This window comes from Sarcophilus harrisii, chromosome 2 (assembly GCF_902635505.1).
Source record: "Sarcophilus harrisii chromosome 2, mSarHar1.11, whole genome shotgun sequence".
Taxonomy (NCBI): Eukaryota; Metazoa; Chordata; class Mammalia; order Dasyuromorphia; family Dasyuridae; genus Sarcophilus; species Sarcophilus harrisii.
In genome coordinates, this window is record NC_045427.1 from 356,846,209 (window position 1) to 356,869,545 (window position 23,337).

The 23,337-nt window shown below is 33.8% G+C and overlaps 1 protein-coding gene across 1 annotated transcript in view; it reads right to left on the minus strand.

The window, feature by feature from the left end:
* RCOR1 (REST corepressor 1) overlaps nt 1–23,337 on the minus strand; it is a 108,541-nt gene that overhangs the window by 12,119 nt on the left and 73,085 nt on the right. Inside the window, exons 4-8 of the mRNA XM_031953213.1 lie at nt 11,730–11,782; nt 10,356–10,517; nt 9,569–9,687; nt 6,350–6,428; nt 4,610–4,804 (exon numbers count right to left, since the gene is read on the minus strand). Of these exons, the coding sequence (XP_031809073.1) occupies nt 4,610–4,804; nt 6,350–6,428; nt 9,569–9,687; nt 10,356–10,517; nt 11,730–11,782 (608 nt within the window). The remainder of the gene's footprint in view (nt 1–4,609; nt 4,805–6,349; nt 6,429–9,568; nt 9,688–10,355; nt 10,518–11,729; nt 11,783–23,337) is intronic.

Consider the following 23,337-nt stretch of genomic DNA (forward strand, 5'->3'; position numbering starts at 1 on the left):
TTTAGAGTAGTGGAAATAGAATCAAGAAAACTTCCTGAATTCAAATCTGGTGATAGGTGATAAGAGGGAAGAAGGGAAGGAGAGAGAGAGAGAGAGAAACTTACTAGTTATATGACCCCAGGCAAGTCACTTAATCTGTTTGCCTCAATTTCCTCCTCTGTTAAAATAACTGGAGAAGAAAATGGCAAACCACTCCAATAATTTTCCAAGAAAACCCAAATGGAGTCACAAAGAGTTGGACACAACTGAAAATGATTGAACAACAAATTATGATATCACAAAGCAATGCTGAATATCATGATACAATAAGAAAGTATATACAGAATTTTAAAAACATGGGAAAATTTGTATGGCAAGATGTAGAAAAATAGCAGAGCCAAGAAAAAAAAAAATGCATGGCTACAAAGTAAATGAAAACCACTAAAAGTTCAATTCTGAGTAACTGAAAGATTAATGGAAGTTCTAGGAACAAGATATTTTTCCATTCTCATAGTGGATTGAGGGTCTATTAGGATAGAATATTGTATAGATTTCTAGACAAGGTTATCATAAATTATAGGAGTTCAATCTAGGTAGAGGGGAAATGATAAGGAAACAAAATTTGAAAGGGACACAAAAATGTCAATTTTGTTACTACAAGGTTAAATTTAATGTTTTTAGAAAATGATATGAATAAAAATTTATTTTTTCACATGTAATTAGCCTTTGTTCTTCCAGTCATAATCTTAACACCTTATTACATACAGCAAGGTGCCCCAGCCTTTTCCTAAGGAATACCTTGTTACCTCCTGGAAAGGTTTTCATAATAATTACATAATAATACTAGCCATACTTCCTGCTGGATAAAGCAAAAAAGAGCATCTGTGACCAGCTGGGGAGGTTTCATACAGTATGGCAGTATGTTAGTCACATGACATTTATATACAATTAAAAAAATATATTGTTATGGCATAACTATTTCATCCTTTGGAGATGGAATACACATCCTTTAAATGAAAACTATTTAACTATGTACTTTACATCTATTCAACAAATATGTATTATTGTGTAAAATGCACCCTAGGTCCTACATATATAAAAATTTAAAAAATGAAACAGCCTTTCATGAAGAAATTTAGGACATGAAAGAGAAAATACAAAAAGACAAGAGGAGAGGAACCATTTGAAGGCCAAGAAATTGATGATGACATATAATGAAACATATGCCAACTTAAGAGAAGCAGGAAAGATGAATAGAATGTTATATACATTGTCAGTTGTGATCACTGTACTGGATATATATTGCTTAATTAAATTATTTTATTAGAAGGAAGCATTTCAAGGGGTGTGGATAATGGAACTATTTTGTGAATGTAATAAGAAAAAACATTAATAAAACTTATTTTTAGAACAGCAGTCAAAAGTTTAGGAAAATAAAGGTTTCTGTCTTTTCAAGAAAAAGTGTTGGTCAACAGTGTCAAAAACATCAAAAGTCAAAGATGATGAGAACTTTAAAAAAAAGTAAGCATCACTATATTTAGTAGTTGGATTATTAACTTTTTATAGAACAGCTTCAAAAGGATACTAAAATGTGAAGTCAGAATGCAAAGATTCAAGAAGTAAATAGGAATTAAGTGAGTTTTATTATTGTGAAACATTCTAATACAAGAGTTCTTAAATTGAGGTCATGAACTTGGTTTTTTAAAAAATATGAATATAGTATTTCAATCCAATTGAAATATTTCCTTTATAATCCTAAATATTTTATTTTATGCACTTAAAATAGAAGGCGGTCCAAAGACTTCACCAGATGATCCATGATATAAAAAGGGTAAAAATCTCTTTTTGAAAGATAATTCAATGTTCAAATGGGACTGTACAAGGGTGAGGCATATTTGGAGTAAACGAGGCTTTACTTATCTTTTATGCTTTAAACAGACCAAGGATAGGTCAAAAAAGATTTCCTTTACTTAATCTCAGTATAAAGAATTGGCCTACTCTGAAATAACAAATTTTCCCTCCTATTTTTGTGAAACAGCATGATTTCAATGTTAAGATAGTCAGCCTTTTTTTTTTTTTTTTTTTTAAAACATTTAGGTAAAATAGCACCTTGCTCTTAGGAAAGGGAAAAGAAAGTCTTCCCAAGAATGATTACTTTTCAGAGCCTTGACAATGGAAAATCCCTTCTGAAACCTATTAATATTACCTAACCCTCAATTTCCTGCTTTATAAAGTAGGGATAATATTTTTATAACCAATCTCAAAGGTTTGTTATAAAGATCGAATAATATGGTATATAATGCTTTGTAATAACAAAGTATTGTTACATACAAATAAAAGTTGACATAATTGGCATAAGAGAAAGTGATTGGTAAAACATAAATTGATATGGTTAATTTTATTATATTCGACTAAGATTTTATCTTGGAGTACAAAATACTGTCACAGTTTCCCCTTCAATTATCCTCACAAAACCTTGAAGATAGGAAGCATTCCCTAATCCCAATTCTTTAGGTGGTGCAGTGGATAGAGCACTAGCCCTGAAATCAGGAGGACCTGAGTTGAAGTCTGACCTCAGACACTTAACATTTCGTGTGTGTGTGTGTGTGTGTGACAGAGTAAGACAGAGAGAGAGACAAAGAGACAGACAGACAGAGAAAGAAACAGAAATCCCCTTCCCTTCAGGCAACTGGAGTTAAGTGACTTGCCCATTTGAACTCAGGTCCTTCTGACTTCAGGGTTGGTGCTCTATCAATCAATGGCCTTTAATATTCCTGATCATCCTCTGCTACTTTTTCTGCTATCCACCACGACTCCTCAGTCTCTAACAGTATCCTGAGTCATCTTCCCCACCCCCATTATTTCAGTTGTTGATCCTATCAGTTCCCATAGTTTCAATTATCTCTATACAGATGATTCTCAGAGATTTACTTGTCCAACTCTAAACTTTCTTCCAAACTCCATTGTCACATCTCAATCTTTTCCATAAACACATTACACTTAACATGTCCAAAACATTTCTCCCCAAACCTTTACTTCTTCCTAACTTCCTTTTACTGTTGAGGATACTATTATCCTCCCAAGCCATTCACACTCGTAAATTGGGTAGAATGTTTGTATCCTTAACCCTCAATCAGTGGTCAAGTTCCATTATTTCTACCTTCATAAAATCTCATGTATGCCATTTCTCCTGACATTACAATCACCCTAGTACAGGTCCAGATCACCTTTTGCCTGGTCTACTGGAATAGTCTTCTAGGTAGTCTCCTTGCCTTAAGTCTTGGCCCACTCTATCTTTTACTTAGCTGTCAAATTAAGGTCACATGCGGGTCTGACCATATCATATCTCTATGCAATAAACTCATTTTGGTTTATTATTTCCAGTATATTTTTAAAATCCTGATTTTAAAGCCTTTCATTTAACCTGGCCCCTTCCTATACCTTTCCAATCTTCTTATATCTCACACCCATCTTCATGTACCTGCAATCCAGTGACACTAGCATTCTTACTGTTTCTCACACATGGCATTTCATTTTCCTGTTCCTTACATTTCATGAACTATTCTACATATGTGGAATGTTCTTTCTCCACATCCCTACCCTCCTAGCTTTCTTGGTTTTCTCTACCTATCTTTTGCAAGAAGCCTTTTCCAGGCCTCCTCAATCTGAGTGCTTTCTTTTGAAAATTATTCTCAATTTATACTGTCTATATCTTGTTTATACATCACTGTTTGATGTTTTCCCCAAAAAACTGAATTCAATAATGATAAATGTTGAAGGGGAAAAGTAGGACACTAATGCATTGTTAGCTGAATTGTGAAGTGATCCAAATATTCTGAAGAGCAATTTGGAACCATGCCCAAAAGGCTATAAAACTGTACACACCCTTTGATCCAGCAGTGTCTTTATTGGGTCTGTATCTCAAAGAGATCATAGAAGTGGGAAAGGACCCAAATATGCAAAAATTTTTGCACTGGCAAGGAAGTAGAAATTAAGTGGATGCGCATTAGTTGGGGAATGGCTAAATAAGCTATGGTACATAAATCTAATGGAATATTATTGTTCTATAAGAAATGATTTCACCAGAAAAGCCTGGAAAGACATACATAAACTGATGCTAGGTGAAGTGAGCAGGACCAAAAGAACATTGTACACAGTAATAATATTATGTGATGAGCAACTGTGATGGACAAAGGCTCTTTTCAACAATGAGGTTGATCCAAGACAATTCCAATTGACTTGTGAAGGAAAGTGCCAGCCACATCCTGAGAAACAACTATGGAATCTGAATGTGGATCAAACCCCAGTATTTTGACCTTTTTTGTATTGTTGTTTGCTTGTTTTTTCCCCCTTTTGATCTGTATTTTCTTGTGTAGCATGATGAATATGGAAATATGCTTAAAGGAATTACACATGTTTAACTTATATTGGAGTGCTTGCTGTCTTGGGGAGGGAGGGAGAGAAGGAGTTCTGCAAAGGTGATTACAAAGAGTGCTTAGCACAGTGCCTGGAACAAACCAGGCACTTAAATACTGGTTGATGGATTAGGAGTTTCTTATGCCACTGAAATCATAGGTCTGATTAAAAACCAAAAGTCCTAGGTGTTTCTTCAGTACTACAGGGGAGGTACCTGTCGTTTGATTGAAACCAATTCCATGTCCAGTTGTCTTAGCACTGTGGTAGCAGCAGTAGCATTGGCAGAAACTGCCTCCACATCTTCTTGAGAAAGAAACATTCCCTTAGGAGGTTTCCTCTTGGCCCTATTTTTAGCTTGTGTACTATGCTTTTCTTTTTTGATTTGAGGAATTGTCTCTGTTGGTGGTACCTGCAAAATAAATATTTGATAAATGACTCATGCTTAGAGAAATTTTTGCTTTTAAAACAAAACTGAAAGAAATCATTGTTCTAACAAAATAACAAACAGCTCTCTTTCATATATAGTGCTAAATATACTATCAAATACATGCTACATAATAATTTTATCAACAGATTTTAACATTAACTGGTTCAAAGTAATAGTCACCAAATGACTAAATATTTCAAAGTTGATTCCTGTTTTTTTTTTAAAAAACAGAAGATTCATTACTTCAGTTTGATTACTGCATCAACTAGGATGTTAAGACTCTTGAATAATTCCAGCAAATATGGGGGAAACCTCAGCATACTTCTAATGAGCTTTGCTACTCTATGATGTCTTTTTGTCCCCCCTTTAAAGAACATGGACCCATTTTATGCAGAAAGCTTTGTGGTCAAAGACAAACATAATGGCCACACATAGTGAACATTGACAAATGTTTTGATTTCTTTTTGATATATTCTTATACATTTCATAGAATAAGAATATATCAAAAAGAAGTCAAAAATTTTTTATCAACTTATGTTCACAATAATTTATCTGAAAATTACATTTAATTTCAGATACAACTGGTATTATTTTTTCATAATTTAATTTTAACCCACTAAAATGCATTTTCAATGGTTGTTATAAAATAAAATTTCAAAGTAAACCAATAATAATGCTTAGTTCTCAATATATTGTGATTTGATATCCTAGCAAGAAAAAGCAGAATTTGGCTAATAAAAAGATTTAATGAGTTTTTAATTCATTATATGTCTCACTTTTCAAGTTCTTTTTATTATTGTTAAGTCTATTATATTAACATTTAAGGGCATATATAAAATATTAGTAAAACATAACATTCATTATAATTAAGATTTAGGACTTTGTTAATAAAATAATTTTTAGATGTTTAAAAATTATCACTTGAAATTAAAACAAAAATCAAATAGCTAGAAAAAAACAATAGTGGGGATCACTTCTGAAACAAAGATTCTTAGAAACACTTCATAGAATTATTTGGTTCCTTGAAGGAAATTAATAATTAATAATATAATAATTAATAACTTAGCGTCCAGTAGAACATCTGGCACTACTTATATTTATAAGACATGGGGAATTTTTTTTTTTTTAAGGGAAAGGGTAGCACCTAATTTTCATGTAAAAATAATGCTATTTATCAAGCCAAACCCTTTTCATGTTCCCCTTTTCTCCTCAAGAGTGCTAGTTAAGAATGAGAATGTGACAGAGAAGAAATTGCTCCAAAAAGAAATCAAATGAGGAATCTTATCTTTATTGGCACCAGTTAAGTCAAATGGTTTAAAGATGTGGATTTATAACATGATGCTACTAGAGAAAAATCTTTAATTACCTTTAACTATGCAATATGAAAGAAAAAAAAAATGTCCACATTTATCTTTTCTTCCTTGAACAAAACTGGAAATACTATTGCTGTATCTAAACAATAACAATTTTCTGTGACAGGTGTGCTTTTACTAGTAAAAACCTTCCAACAAATTAGGGAAAAGATACCTCCTTTTTGCTTTCCTTGTTTTGATCAACCTCAATGTCAATTGGGTTATTTCCATTTGTTTCTTCCAGTTCATCCTCACTGGAAGACAAAAGTAAGTTACTGAAAAATTACTTTGTGGTGATTCTACATATACACACATATAAGTTAACTTGGGTTTGGTATACATTTTAAACTTCTAAGAAAGAAATGACATTTAAACCCCATACTATTTCTGGACTGCATTATTTCATCTATTACAAAAACAAGTGTGATTTATTTGATACCTCTCACCAAAACAGCAACTGAATAAACCATCAGTTAAGTATTTATATATTAAACGTCTATTCTGTATCCACCTCAGTGCTGAGTGCTAGGAATATAAGTACACAGAATGAAATTATTCCTACTTACAGAGTGCTTACATTCTAACAGAAGAGAACAAGTACATAAATTAATGTAAAGAGGGGAGTGAATCCCAGGCACATAGGATGATTGGGACAAAGGTTATGAGCAAGGATCTGGAGCTTTATGTCTTGAGGCCACTTGGTTAAGTCAAAGGCTGTGAGATGAGGAATAATGCCCAATGAAGCTAGAAAGATAAGTTGGGGCCATATTGTGTATGGTTTTAAAGGCAAAGTAAGTTGAAATTTGATGTCTGAGGGAACAGGAAGTCACAAAAATTGACTGGATAGCAATCTCCTTACGTTAGAGATGTACTAAAGGAATTAATTCAGCAGTAGTATGTAGGTTGGGCTGGACTGGAAAGGAATTGAAAGCAGGAAAATCAATCAGGATGCTGCTACAACAATATGGGAAAGAGATGATAAGGACCTGAACTAAGGTGGAAGTTGTGTAAGTGGAGAGAAGGGGTTAAAAGCTTTAGAAGCTAGCAGTGACAAATGATGGAGCAAATGGTTGGATGTGGGGTAAGGATGAGTAAGGATTAATATGAATATTGGGAACCCAGGTGACTAGAAAAATGGTGGCACCTTCAACAGAAATGGGAAATAACAACTCAATTTACTTCTCGGTTGTGAGGGGTTTTTTTGCTGGAAAGAAAGAATAAGACAAAAATGAAAACCATAATAAGGAGTTGATACCCAAAATAAATAACAGCATATAATTACCCTTTATGAGCTTAAGTTACCAATTCAGTACCCAAATTAAGATACTGGAAGATGTGATTTTTTTGGTATTTCAAATGTAGAAAGCTGGAAAGGTAGAACTGGAGTAGAAAAATATCCTGATTATCCAAAAAAAAAAAAAAAAAAAAAAAAGGGGGGGGGGGGGGGGAAGAGGAAAAACTCTCTCTGGAAGAAAATGAAAATCTACTAGTGGGTCTTAGATTCCTGGCAAAATTTTAGTTTATTATTACAGAAATGGTTAATGAAACAAGATTATGTGATGATGAACTGTGATGAACTTGACTTTTTTCAACAACAAGGTGATCCAAAATAATTGTAGCAGACTTGTGAAAGTATCAGCCACATGCAGAGAGAGAACTTATGGAGACTGAATGTGGATCAAAGCATAGTATTTGCACCTTTCTGTTTTACTTGCTGCTTGTTTTTCTTTTTCATTTGTTTCCCTCTTTTTATCTGATTTTTCTTGTGCAGCATGATGAATATGGAAATATGTTTAGAAGAATTGCACATATTTAAGCCATATCAGATTGAATGTTTTTTTTTTTTTTTTATATTGTTTTCCATGATTTTTTTTTGGGGGGGGGGGGTAGGGAAAAAATCTGGCACACAAGGTTTTGTCAAGGTGAGTGTTGAAAACTATCTTTGTATAGAAAATGAACACAGAGAACAGTGTGGGCTTATTGAAGAACAGGAAGTGCCAGACTATTTCCTTTTTTGAGAAGGTTAAAAAATTGAATTATTAGGAAAATATTGTAGATAACAATTACCTAGACTTTAGCAAGCCATTTGATAAAGAAAGGTTGGACAGAACATAGTATAATAGATGGATTTGGAACTGGTTGCATAGCCTGAGCCAAAGTAGTTATTACTAGTTCCATATTTATGTGAAAAGAAATCATAATAAGAGTTCCCTTGGGAACTGCACTTAGCCTTGTTCTGTTTAATATTGTTTTCCATGATTTTAATAAAGGGAAGGATGGAACTTTAAAGATGACACAAAACAAAGAGGGACAGATAACATGCTAAAAAGACCAGGATTTCAATATATCATACTTTCCTAGATGTAGAGCTAAAAGGAATTTCTCCTTCTAATTTAATTTTGCAGATGAAGAAACTGAAAACAAGAAAGGTTAAATGATTTGTCCAAGGGAGAGATTTGAATTCATGATGTCTTCCAACTCCCCAGAAAGCATTTTTTCCCCTTTCTTTACAAAAAAAACTGGTTTAAAATGAAATTTAATAGGAATAAAGGCAAAATCTTATGTTCTGGTCGAAAAACCTGATTTCACAAGTAAAAGAGAAATCATGGTTAGCCAGACAAAATTAAACAAATCAGCAGTTTTATCTGAAAAAATTTTGTGGATCATAACTTCTATGAATCTATAATGTGAAATGACATTCAAAATACAAATGAGATGTCTTGTAGTGTATCAAAGGAAGAAATAAGGAAGCAACTGATCCACCATCCCCTGCTTGTTCCAGTCATACTACATCTAGAATACTGCATTAAGCTGACTGAAAAGGTGAAAAGCACCAGGAAAATAAAAGACCCCAAAAGCCCAAGCCACATTATCATCAAATGAAAGAACTGGGAATATCTGGTTTGAAGAGAACATGGATTGGAAGAGTTTGAAAAGTTCAAGGTGGATAACTCTCTTTAAGAACTTTAAAGGCATAAAATTGAAGGGCAATCAGACTATACTTTTGAATCTAAAGAGAGAACTAGAAGTAACAGATCTGAAAAATAACAAACGCTACTCAAGTAGAATAAGCTGCACTGATCTATTTTTAATATTTTGACAACTGATTCCATATGGGTCATTTAAGCTTATGAAACCATCCCATTTCAACCTAAAAATTATATTATTATTTTAATTATTCACTAAATTAAAAAAGAGGAATATATTGGCAAAATGAAGAAAACATCTACTTATTAATTGCAATGTTTCTGTTTAACTACTATTCTAGCAGGAAATAACTGGGGAAACTACAAGCAATTTTCGCATTTTTACCTCTACATGCTCTCATTAATTCTAGTGACTAATCAAAATTGCCCAAGTTAGTGAAAAGAAAAATGTAATAATGCATTATTACCTTTCCTCCCGTTCTCTCTTCTGTTTCCGAGCATGACGATCCATCACACTGGTTTTGGTTCTTGTCTTCTTCCAAGAATAGTAAAATTTCACTAGACTTGCTATAGACTTATCAGGAAGCTTAAAAAAAAAAAAAAGAAGAAAGAAAAAATGTATTCTAATAAAACTTTATTGTATAAACTACAATTTGAATTTAAATAATGTAAGTTATTATCCAAATTCAAATACAAAGTAAGTGGAGCTTTTTTTCTTAGTGCAAATAAAATTTTAACAGCCTACTCCATAACCAAAATTACCATAAATTCTGATTCTACAGGGCATAGTTCTAGTGAGCTAAGTGGCAAAAGTCATCAGAAATAATAGAACTATTATATGTTTAAGCAATATAACAAAGTTTTTTGTTTTTTTTAATTGTTGATACCTTGTTTTGACCAGTAATATCTGAAGATAACTCTCCCTACCATCAGAACTGAACTTTCCTCACAACAAACAGTTCAGCAGAAGCACATGTAACAGTAACTTCATCTAAAGATAATATGCACATCTATTGTAAAACTCATATATTCCCTATGTTCCTACCATAGTCCTTCATTTATTTTTAAGCCTTATATTTAAAAAAAAAATCTTCAAAAATTTCTTAAGACAAGATTTCAATTAACCATCTTTGTATAAGTGACTAAAAAAATTATAAATACCCTTTTCTGAATACTATACACAATCAAACCAGCATACCTGTACCAAGACAATGTACTGGATAACGTCCTTCCATATTTTTTTAATCTACTTACCATTTGTTGAATTCTATGAAATGTTTTCCCATGAAAACTAAAGGCCTGTTCAAATAGAACTTTATCTTCCACAGTCCACTCATCTGGAAATGGGGTAAAGTTGGGTAGATCAGCCAAGGATTTTTCAATATTGTGCTTATGCCAAAAAAGCATCCCAAGAGCCTAAAATATACATATAATACACATAAAAACTTTTATATGCAACACTATAATCTTAGATCAAACAACCTCAAAAACGTATGTAATGTTATGAATAGAGGTAAAGAGCAAATACAATGCTACTGGACTCTAAAAGGTTTTTTGGTTATGACTGTTAAGAATATTACAGATGAAAATCCTTGAAAAGATAAGGGTCCTCAGACTCCCTTTCAACTTTTCAATTCTATAATCCCACAAAAAAAAAAAATTATGTATAAGTGATAAGATATAGATTAAAATGAAAAGCTGAGAACACTTGACTTTTTTCCCTTGCAAAATGAATATCAACTGGGGAAAAAAAGGGAATCAGTCTGATTTAATCAGAAATATTTGTTGTAAGGGAAGGATGCAAGAGAGTGGTGTTGATCCAGATCACCCAAATACAACACAGGGAGTCTATCAAATTGAAAATGGGGAGGGCTAAGCCATCCAAACATAATAGATATTTATGGGCCAGGTGAATGAGAATCCATTAAAAATTTCTGATTTTATAACTAGATAAATTTGATTTTTTTCTTCAACTTGTATATTTTTAATTCTTTCTCTTTGACTTTAATAAATGACATAAAAACCCATCCCATCCTCTTCCTTGAACTGCTTCAGATAAAGAAATGGTGATTAGGATCCACACCAGAAATGCTATCTTTCCCCCTCTTTCCTAATCCTAGCAATAAGAATGTTGTACCTCTTCCTACCCACCTGATAAGTACCCTTGGGATTTACTGAACTATTCACAAATGAAAAGAACTTCTTGGTAAGGAAGTAATTTATCCTCATCAATGTCAATTTTTAAGTTAAGAATAGATGAATAATTCTTATAATTTGTAGAAATATTTACAGATGAAGAAAGAGGCTACATTAGTTACTAGTTCACATTTCTACAATATTTTAAAAATATTTATAAACCATTTTTCTCCCTATATTCACCAGGTGGGGTAGGTAATCTCATTTTATAGGAAGGTGATTTCTAAGATCCCTTCAGAACTTAAGGACAAGGCAGTAAAAGGGGAGAAAGGAGCAAGGAGGGAGAGACTAACTTATATGAGCAATGGTGTTAAGTAAAAAAGCATTTTCAGTAAGATAATTATATTATACTACTAAAAGAAAACCCTTTTTAACAGTTTACAGAACCCCACTTAATGACAAAAAAAAAAAAAAAAAAAATCACTTTAATACCTGCTCCATATTGTATCCATGCTTCTCTTTGGCAATGGCAATATATTCATCTACTGAAAAACACACACACACACACACAAAAAAAAGATTATTATTTTGTTCAAGAGTTCTGTAGTGTCCCTTGATGCATTGTTGCTAGAGTTGTGAACGGATCCAACCATTCTGGAGAACGGTTTGGAACTATGCTCAGAAAGTTATCAAACTGTGCATACCCTTTGATCCAGCAGTGTTTCTACTGGGCTTATATCCCAAAGAAATCCTAAAGAAGGAAAAGGGACCTGTTATGTGCAAGAATGTTTGTGGCAAGTCTCTTTGCAGTGGCCAGAAACTGGAAACTGAGTGGATGCCCATCAATTGGAGAATGGCTGAATAAATTGTGGTATATGAATGTTATGGAATATTATTGTTCTGTAAGAAATGACCAGCAGGATGATTTCAGAAAGCCTGGGGAGACTTACATGAACTGATGCTAAGTGAAATAAGCAGAACCAGGAGATCATTATACACTTCAACAACAATACTGTATGAAGATGTATTCCGATGGAAGTGGATATCTTCAACAGTGAGAAGATCTTATTCAGTTCCAATTGATCAACAAGGAACAGAACCAGCTGCACCCAGCGAAAGAACACTGGGAAATGAATGTGGACTACTTGCATTTTTGTTTTTCTTCCCAGGTTATTTTTACCTTCTGAATCCATTTTTTCTTGTGCAACAAGAAAACTGTATGGATGTGTACACATATATTGTATTTAAGATATACTTAGCATGTTTGAGGCAGCCTGCCATCTAGGGGAGGGGGTGGAGGGAAGGAAGGGAAAAGTTGGAACAGAAGTGATTGCAAGGGACAATGTTGAAAAATTACCTATGCATATGTTCTGTCAATAAAAAGTTATTTAAAAAAAAGGGGGGTGGGGTGGGAGGGAGTGCTGTAGTGTCCCTAGGGAAAAACTTCTTAATTTGGCATTTAAAGGGAGAATAAACATTTATTAAGTACATATTCTGTGTAAATAAGAACTATGCTAAATGCTTTACAATCATTCAATCATTTGGCTACTGCTTACCTTATCTGACTTATACCTCTACCTAAATGATATTTCCCAAACTCAGCATATAAATCTATTGCCTTTCATAGGCAAGCTTCCTTCAGAGTTTATTGGGTACCACCTCTTCAGAAAAGCCTTTTCTGATTCTCCTCACTCCTTCCTCAAATTTTCTTGTGTTTATTTATCTTAAATCAGTCAACAAAGTCTTCTACCTTGGAGTAAGTTCATTGGGGACAAGGTCTCTTTTTTTTTTTTTTTTTTTTTTTTTAAATTTCCCCTACTGGCTTTGTATCCCTAGCACCTAACAGAGTTCTTGTTCATAGAAAGTACTGAATGTTTGTGAAGTTGAATTAAATACAATGCCCCTGATAATGAAATGTAATAAAAGAATTAGACATCATTCAATAAAATATTTTTGTGAGCATCTATGTTTAAGACCCAAATTTAGTGATATGTAGAATGAGGACAGAGTATTGATTAGGGCAAATAGCTATTCTGAACAATAAAAAATGGATTGGGAAAGATTCAAAGTATTCAATAATAGAACTTCATAAATTATATTGAAAGGTTTTCTATTGCTAGAAACAGTAGAGACTATATTCTCTCCAAGTATTTTTTAGCCCTCTACTAAAGTCTTACTCTGATGCCTCACTATAGCATGCAGACAACCCTAGATTATTTTTTTAAGCTTTCTATTTTCAAAATATATGCAAGATAATTTTTGAATACTGACCCTTGCATAGCCTTGTGTTTCAGATTTTCCCCTCTTTCCCCTCACCTCCTTCCCTAGATGGCAAGCAATCCAATATATGTTATATGTGTTAAAATGTATGTTAAATCAAATATGTGTAAACATATTTATACAATTCTCTCATTGCACAAGAAAAATCAGATCAAAAAGGAAAGAAAATGAATAAGAAAACAAAATGCAAGCAAATAACAACAAAAAGAAAGAGAATGTTATGTTATGATCCACACTCAGTTCTCACAGTCCTCTCTCTGGGTGGCTCTCTTCATCACAAGATCACTGTAATGAGGAGAACCCCTGAAACTTTCTCTCTGACTTTGGGGGGGAACGCTTGAGTCCTTTAGAAGCTCTCCCCGAGAGACCCACCCCAGGGAATCAATATAAAGTAGTTTCATTCAGTTATTTGGGTGGGACTAGTTGAATCTAGGACCACTCCTACTTAACCCAACCTGGAGATTTTTATCCAACTCTATTGAGTCGGAGATTAGTTCAGGGACACTCACTCAAATAGAAAATTTCTATTCAATTCCAAAAATAACTCCCCCTCTTCCCCCCCACCCCCACCCCCCAGCCTCTAGCCAAAATTTCAATTATAAAAAGAGGCAACTCGGGGCTCATTCTTTGCAGAGAGGGCAAAAATAGGAATCATGCCAGGCCAAGAGACCTCCCCTTGGTCCCTAGCTCCCTATGATGGACTCTCTGCCCGCTGAAAAAACATTCAGCGTTAACCTCTGTCTCTCTCACACATTTCCCTAACACGACCTTACTTCTTTTACCTCTCTATCAGGATTTCTCTGCTAGATTTTTACTTCTCTGTTGGGACCTGGCCACTAAGCAAGTCAGCCTGCAAAAGCTGAGTTCCTAATGCAAATAAACTTCTTGGGTTTGTAAATTCATTTATGAAGAACCTACACTGACCAGAAAGGGGTTCCCACAACTCCCTGCCCTGTGCCTGAACTTCATCATTTGGAACTGGCATCAATCATTTCATTGTGGGAAAGAGTCACAACCATCAGAATTGACTGATGTATAATATTGCAGGAGATTCAATGATCTCCTGGTTCTGCTCATTTCACTTAGCATTAGTTCATGTAAGTCTCTCCAGGGCTCTTTGAAATCAGCCTGCTGGTCGTTTCTTATAGAACAATAGTATCCCATAACATTCATGTACCACAATTTATTCAGCCATTCTCCAACTAATGGGCATCTTTTCAGTTTCCAGTTCCTTGCTATTACAAAAAAGGGCTGCCACAAACATTCTTGCACATATAGGTCCCTTTCCCTCCTCTTTGGGATATAATCCCAATAGAAACACTGCTGAATCAAAGGGTATGCACAGTTTGATAACTTTTTGAGCATAGTTCCAAACTGATCTACAAAATGCCTGGATCCATTCAGTTCCACCAACAAGATATTAGCTTTCCCAGATCCCCCCAACATTCATCATTATCTTTTCCTGTCATCTTAGCCAATCTGAGAGATGTCTAGTGGTGTTTCAGAGTTGTCTTAATTTGCATTTCTCTGATCAGTAGTGATTTGGAGCACCTTTTCATATGACTAGAAATGGACAATCCCAGATTTTAAAAGGATATGCCATAAAAGCCCAAGTTCTGGCATATTCCACCAAACTGTAAAGGTTTTGAGATTAGTACCAGTGACAGACTGCATATGTTGCTCAAGGACTATCCTTCCTATAATTCTGAAAGAAAAGTAACCAAAACATTGGCAATTAGGTGATCAATTTTTCAGAAACTCACAAAGATTTTCTAGACTAAGGTAAGAAGAGACAGAAATCTACATTTGTTGGAAAATATACCCACATTTGGATATATTGAAATTACTTCACAGGGATAGTATATCAACAAAGACTTAAGTATTAATGTATACTGTTATCATACAGAAAAAATCGAGGGAAGAAAAAGAAACAAGTATAAGTCTTGAAATAAACATTAGTTTCTATTTAGAACAGTCAATTCTATATCTTTAATATCTCCAAATGAACTATGGTCACTTAATCTAGAACAGAAAACAGCATTAAGTCAAATGTTCAGAACTCACTTAATTATCCTGAAATTAGTTATTTAAGTGAACCAATCTGTTGTAATAAAGATTTTTAATGACCAGAGATGAAATACAAATGATCCAGGACAAGTCTTAGTCAAGTAAGAAAAATGTAAATTAGAAAACACTATGCAATCTGGTTATTTAATACATAATGGTTGTGTTCTACAAATTCCTATTCTTCTATACTAAGAAGGGAGGTCACAGTGGGTAGCAACTATGTCATTTAGCATAATAACCCTCACAGCTGTAAGCAATACTTTATATGTAGCTCTAGTATTTAAGTGTTTGGGGCCTTATTGTGTTTTAATTTATCTGTAAATTGGTTATTCAGAAGTCAGAACGCATTTTCCATAAAATAAGGTTAATTCAGTATAGTAGCTAAAATAAAGGACTAAAGTAATTTCTATAGGCCTTAGCTATATGGATGAATCTGTAATCTCAAGGTAAGTAATCCTTCCAAATGATGAAAACCTTATATAATCTTTATTCCTTTTCACTTTGTACAGTTCTTGCTCAAATGATCATATATACGTGAAATACTATGTAGAACATGTGGAATACTTCCACAGAGGTATTCAATGTCCTGAAGGTTTCTTCTAGATCTCTGGGCATTATATGCCAACCAATGACGCAGAAATAGCATTCACAAAATATCTTCTTTTCTAATTATCTCTTTCCTCTGATACTATGATGAGTAAAAGCCTTTTTATCATTCTGGTACATCTCACCTCAGGATTATATTACTGAAATAGTTTGTGAGTGGATCTGACTACCTTGAATCTCACCCCATTCCAATCCACCCTCCAACTCTGCCATTTAAATGATATGATCATGTGAGATGCCTTCTATGCAAACCAAAGTGGCTTCCTATTGCCTCTGGGGACTAAATGCAAAATCCTCTATAGGGAATTCAAAATCCTTCATAATGTAGCCTCTTCCTACCTTTGCAGTCTTCTCATATCATATTCCCCATACTGTTAGGTAAAGTATTTCCTTTTGTTCTCCGTTATAATTTAAATTGTTTAAACTTCTTTAGGAAATGAAAATTGTCTGTTTCAATCTGTTCCTTTACAGGGCAGTAAAGTAGCTCAGATTGAAATTATCTTAATTATAAACAAAAACGAAGCTCTGCTCTGCTCTAAGAACTTTGATGGTTGGATTAGTCACTGATAGCCAATCTAGCAAAAAGTCTCACATCAGCAGTTACTTACTTCCCAGCTTTTAAAATATAATAATAAATTTGATATTCAGGTGATGTTATTTATTTATTTTTAAACTACTCCCCCATTCAGTTACATGTCAAGAAAAATTTTAGCACTCATATTTATAAGATTTTGAGTTCCAAATTTTTCTCCCTTCCTGAAGATGGTAAGCAGTTTGATATAGTTTACATATGTACTTTAATTTAATTTAAGCATATTTCCATATTAGTCACAGTTGTGAAAGAAGAAATATATCAAAAGAAAAAAAAAACAAGAAAGATTAATGGGAGAAAAATTTGTTTCAATTTGCAATCAAGAATCCATCAGTTAGGGGGAGCTAGATGGGGCAGTAGATAGAGCACCAATCCTGAAGTCAGGAGAACCTGAGCTCAAATCTGGCCTCAGTCACTTAACACTTCCTCGCTATGTGTCCCTGGGCAAGTCACTTAACCCCATTGTCTCAGAAAAAAAAAAAAAAGAAAAGAAAAAGAATCCTTTAGTTAAAATTATCTGGTTACAGCATTTTCCTTTGTGAGTCCCTCACATGCCTGTCTTGAATCATTATGTTGCTGAGAAGAACTTGGTCAATCACAATTGATCATGATACAATGTTGCTGATATACGATATTTTCCTGATTCTGGTGATTTTACTTTCATCAGTTCATACAATTCTTTTCAGGTTTTTCTGATATCTGCCTATTCATTATTTCTTATTGTACAACAGTATTCCATTACATTCATATGCCACAGCTTGTTTAGTCATTCTCCAAGTACATCCCATCAATTTCCAATATTTGCCACCATAAAAAGAAGTGCTATAAATATTTTTGCACATGTAGATCCTTTTCTCTTTTTTATGATCTCTTTGAGATACATACTAAATAGTATTATTGCTGAATCAAAAGGTATGCATAATTTGTTTACCTGTTGAGTATCATTCCAAATTGCTCTCCAGAGAGGTTGGATCAGTTCACAACCTCACCAACAATGCATTAGTGTCCCAATTTTCCCACATCCTTTCCAACATTTATATCACTTTCCTTTTTTTGTCATATTGGCCAATATGGTAGGTACAGAGTTGGCTTATATTCTTATAAATTTGACTAAGTTATCGATTTGAGATATGAGGCCTTTCTCAGAGATTCTTGAAAAGATTTGTTTCTCAGGTTTTTTGCTTTTCTTCTAATGTCGGTTGTATTGGTTTGGTTTGTTCAAAAGCTTTTTAAATTTGATAATCAAAATTATCTATTTTGCATTTTATAGTATTCTCTATCTTTTGTTTGACCATTCCTTGCTCTTCTAATTTGATTATGGCATCACACTTTATATCTAAATTATGTGCCCATTTTGATCTAATTTTGGTATTCAGTGTGAGATGTTGATTTATACCCAGTTTGTGCTCTATAGTTTTCTATTTTCCCAGCAATTTTTATCAAATAGTGAGTTCTTATGCCAAAAACTGGAGTTTGTGATGTTACTTATATCAGACTTTTCTCCTCTTCCAAAAACTTTTTTATATTCAAGTTTACAAAAATAAAGTATGAACATTTCTGTAAACAATGACCAGAAAACAGTGGACCTTGGGGCAGAGTTAAACTTTTAAAAATTAGCAAATAATAAAAATAAAAAGAGCCTTGACCATAGAAAGCTAATATGGGGGAAGGGAAGATCAGAACACAAATGCCCAAGAGGACAGCAATGACAAAATGCCTACATGTTAAGCCTCAAAGAGGAATATGAATTGGTCTCTAGCTCAAAAGGTTCTCTTGGAAGAACTCAAAAAGGATTTTAAAAATCAAGTTAGAAGAGGAGGAAAATTGGGAAAAGAAATGAGAGCTAAGCAGGAGAATTATTAAAAAAAATCAAGAGTTTGGAAAAGGCAGCACAAAAATTGACTGATTATAAAAAGATTAAAAATTAATTTACAGATTATAAAAGATTTGGAGCAATGGGAGAGGAGAAATGAACTAAAGAAAACAATTTCTTTAAAAGTAGAACTGACCAAATGGAAAAGGAAGTTAACAAGTTAACTGAAGAAAATAACTCACTAAAAATTAGAAGTGATCAGGAATGATAATGAAACATTAAGAATTAATTACACTTTTTTTTTAAATGAAAAAAATAGAAGAAAATATAAAATACCTCAATGGAAAAACAACCAACCTAGAAAAGAGATCCAGTAGAGAATTTAAAAATTATTAGACTACCTAAAAGTCATCAAAAAAAGAACTTGGACAACATCTTTCAAGAAATCTTCAAGGAAAACTATTCTGATGTTCTAGAACCAGAAGATAAAATAGTCATTCAAAGAATTCACCAATCATCTCCTGAAAGAGACTTGAAAATGAAAACTCCAAGAACACTGTACCTAAATTCCAGAATTATCAGGTCAAGGAGAAAATAGGTGCAAGCAGCCAAAAACTGTTAAAATATAGAGGAGCCACAATCAGGTTTATGCCAGGGCTTAGCAGCTTCCCCAGTAGCACCTAGAATATAATGGCAAAGGAGCTTGACCAAAAATCAACTACCCAGCAAAAGTGAACATATTCTTTCAGAAGATGCACATTCAAGGAAATTGGAGATTTTCAATAATTTCTGATCAAAAGACTGGAACTGAATAGAAAATGTGATTTTCAAATACAAGATTCAAGAAAAGCATAAAAAGTAAACCGGGGGAAAAAAAAAAAAAGCTCAAAGAGGGAATGATATCCATACTTTGGTGTATATAGAAATTTATCTTACCCTATAGGGAAATAGGAAAGCTCATTAATACATAAAAGAACCATCTCCCATATCTTCTATCTAATTAGAATCCATCCTACCCTGGATGGTAGAGGTTAAACAAGGGCCTGCAATGTGTCAGACTCTATGCTAAATAGTAAGAACATAAAGGCAAAAGACATTCCTGTCTTTAGGAAATTCAGGATTATTGGGCAGATAACATGCAAACAAATGTGTACAAACAACTTATATACAGAACTGAAAATAATTAACATATGAAAAACACTTGAACAAAGAGATATAAGTGAAAGCTTCCAAAAGAAGGTTGAATTTTAGTTGAGATTTAAAAGAAAGCCAATTATACAAAGAAGTGGAGATAAGGAGGGAGAACATTCCAAGACCAGAAGGGACACATAGTGTTATTTTCCCCATATCAGTATATAAACAATCCATTCATTAGTTCTTTATGATAGCTAGCTTATGTTTATCTTTTTATGTTTTTTATTTCAAAGTTTCTATCTGACTCTGATCTTTTAATTGAGAGTGTCTAAAAATCCTCTACTTCAATAAAAGTCCAGAGTTTTCATGAGATAATACTTAAGTTTTTCTTGGATGTAACCTTTATCTTCTGACTTCTTGAATACCGTACTCTTTAATTAAACTTTAAATGATAGAACTGCAAGCTCCACAACTTTGGTCAGGGATTCCTGTACAAGTTATTAGTCTGCAGGCTTTTGAACAGTTTAGAAGTTGGAACCAAGACCCATTCCCTCCTACGGTTAGCACCACACAGTTACCACTTGCTTGTAAACTTGTTCAGTACCCAGCCAATTTCTCAAAAAAAGAGTGTAGAGAAAGGAATGTTTAATTCTTTATCATAAGGAATGGCTCCCTGCCTGAGGAGGAATATAAGTATATTCAGTTGTAATATGAAGAACTGAATCACATTACCTGTAAGGTAGTTTGCAACTTAAAATTTGTGGGGGGGTTTAACTCTTTGATTTGACTGCCCAAGGAAAAACTGAATGTCATTTTTTCCCACTTAAATAAAACTTTTGTGTGTCTTATGATTTCATTAGTAGAAAAAAAAGTTACAAATTAATATAATGTTCCATTCATCATGTCAATGTGAAGAAGGGACCCCCAAAACTCTAAAAAGTACTTGAAGGAGAAAATCTCCTTCAACTCTGCCTCAGTGAGGGACCCCACTTGAGGGAAAGCAAACAAGACAGTTTCATTCTCTTATCTAGCAAAAAGAATTCCAATCCTTTGGAATTGAAGAAACTCATTGAATTCCAGCTCAAGCTGAAACCCAGCTAGGAGATGAACCAACTTGGGACTCCACCCACAAGTTCCCTTCAGCTTGTAGCCAAAGCTCCTGTCATAAAAGAGGCAAACTAAAAACCCTCTCTTTGCAGAGGTTCCAAACATGCCATGCTAGGCTATGCCAAAGGCCTCTGCCCACTGGATAATATTTTTTTTCAGTGACACCCTCTCTTTATTCTCACCTATTTCCCTAACGAAACTTTATGTCTCTCTGTCAGGATTTCTAACTTTACTTTCTCAATCTAGGTTTTTCAGGTCTGTAAATTCCTTTACAGAGAATCCCTGCCCTTGCACGGGAGTCAAATCACTCCATTTGATTCCCTGAACCCCGAACCTGCCACTAGACCTTATCTCATTTAACTCCCTGACCACCAGAAACCCAAATCTCATTTTGGTTCCCTAAATCTAGACCTCATCATTTGGTTCCCTACTAAAGGGAACCCCAAAACCTAAACCTCATCAAATGGACAAACAAGGTTCTCACATTTCTAGTATCTAACATCTAAGTGAATGTTTATAGAAGATCTAAAAACCATGATTCTTTAAGAGCTTTTGTTTCTTTTTATGCCACTATCACTGTAAGAAATAAAAAGTTTTCAAAGACTAACACAGTGGTTCTCAATCCAGGGCATCCTGAGGAATCTCTGAAATCCTTCCAGAGAGTCTACAAATTCATAATTGGTTTTTATTTTTAATGTGATTAATATCTATAACTATAACCCACATAAACAAAAACTCTTTGGACAGATCCTCAATCATTTTTAATAGGATAAAGCTATTGAGAACAAAAGTTTGAGGACCACTGGACTAACATTTCATGGTGGTGTTTTTTTCCCTCCCATGAGTTTCCAGTCAAAGAATTTTTCATCAAGATGATAGCCTTCTGGTAATGAGCTTCTCTATACTTAAGCTGTTTCTTAGAAAGTAGTTTGTTAAATGGACCATCTTAGAAGTTCTATTAAAACGGGGTTAAATGTCTTTTGTGATCTGACCTGGCAAACTAACCAACAAAGAAAAATGCCTCATAAGCAAACAAATAGGGAGCAACTATTATCTACCCCATTCTATCATATTCCTAGTAGTAGCAACCAGAAGGATAGTGAGAAAGTAACACCATTAAATGGGATCTTCTCTATATCTCATTCCCACCATACCAGCCATCAAACACATGAAGTAAAAAATGGCAAGATAAGAAACAAGGTAATTGACATGGTTCTTTATCCCCCCTCCCCCCCAAGGATGTAATATGCAAGGTGACTATACATATATTTAGAATATTTCTAAGTTAAAGGACCTATTTTTTTTCTTTATCTTAATCTCTTACCTCACACCATAGGTAGTTCTTCAGTATACAAAGAACTTTATTTATAAGAGCTCTATAAAGTAGCTATTACAAATAGTGTTATCGCCATTTTAGCAAAAATGAAGCTATGGTTAGGTTTTGTGTTTTATTCATGGTTAATATAGCTAATAATAAAGACCAGAAAGAGTGAGGTCTTGACTTCAGGTATTCTGACATTTAGTTCAGTGATCTTTAAATTACTCAATAACATCTGCAAAGCAGTTTACTGTTCTATGAAAATGTATTTTAACTATATTATGGCTAATTCTGTTAAACTCTTAATAAAGCAAAACCCTAATAAAGCTAGTAGATTAAAATGACCTCAAGAAAAAAACACTGCTATCCTCCAAAAAATTAGTAATAAAGGCTCTTCTAACTAGCGGGAACCAACCACATGGGATAACCTGTCTCTATTATTTTACTTAATAATGGTAGTATTATCATATTAAAAATTCTGAAATGGAAGGAATCTTAGTCTAATCCATATTTCTTTAAATGGAATCGTTTTTTGTATGTGCCATGGGAGTGTTTGGCAGTCTATGAAGCCTGTGGATTACTTCCCCAAATAATGTTTTTTAAATGCATAAAACTGAAAATAAAGATGCAACTTTCCTATGCAAGTTGTTGGACCCCAAGTAAAGAGCTTTCACTCTATAAAATTACTGGCAAGTTAGAGAAATTTCTGTCTCTACAAATAACAGGAAATGAGAAATCACTACTCCCTGAGGCAGCCTATTCATTTTTCTACTTTAACAACACCAGAGACAGCTAGATGGCTAAGGAGCACAGGCCCTTGAAGTCGGGAAGACTTCAGTTCAAATCCAGCCTCAGACACTTACTGTGTGACCCTAGTTATGTCATTTAACCCTAATTGCCTCAAAAACAAGAACCCCCCCCAAACCCAATAGCACTAACATGGCATTTACTATGTGCCAGACATTGTGCGAAGTACTTTACAAATATAATCTCATTTAGAAGACACTAAAAATAAAACTACAATACAAGATCAGTTAATTGATTATAATTCAGAATTTCATCTATCCAATCACTAAGGATTTTGAATGTCCATTATGTAACTTGTGAATTTAGGATATAAAAGAAATAATTATTTGCCAGCAAAAGAACTTTAAAAAGATTATTTATTGTTAATGGAAAGGCA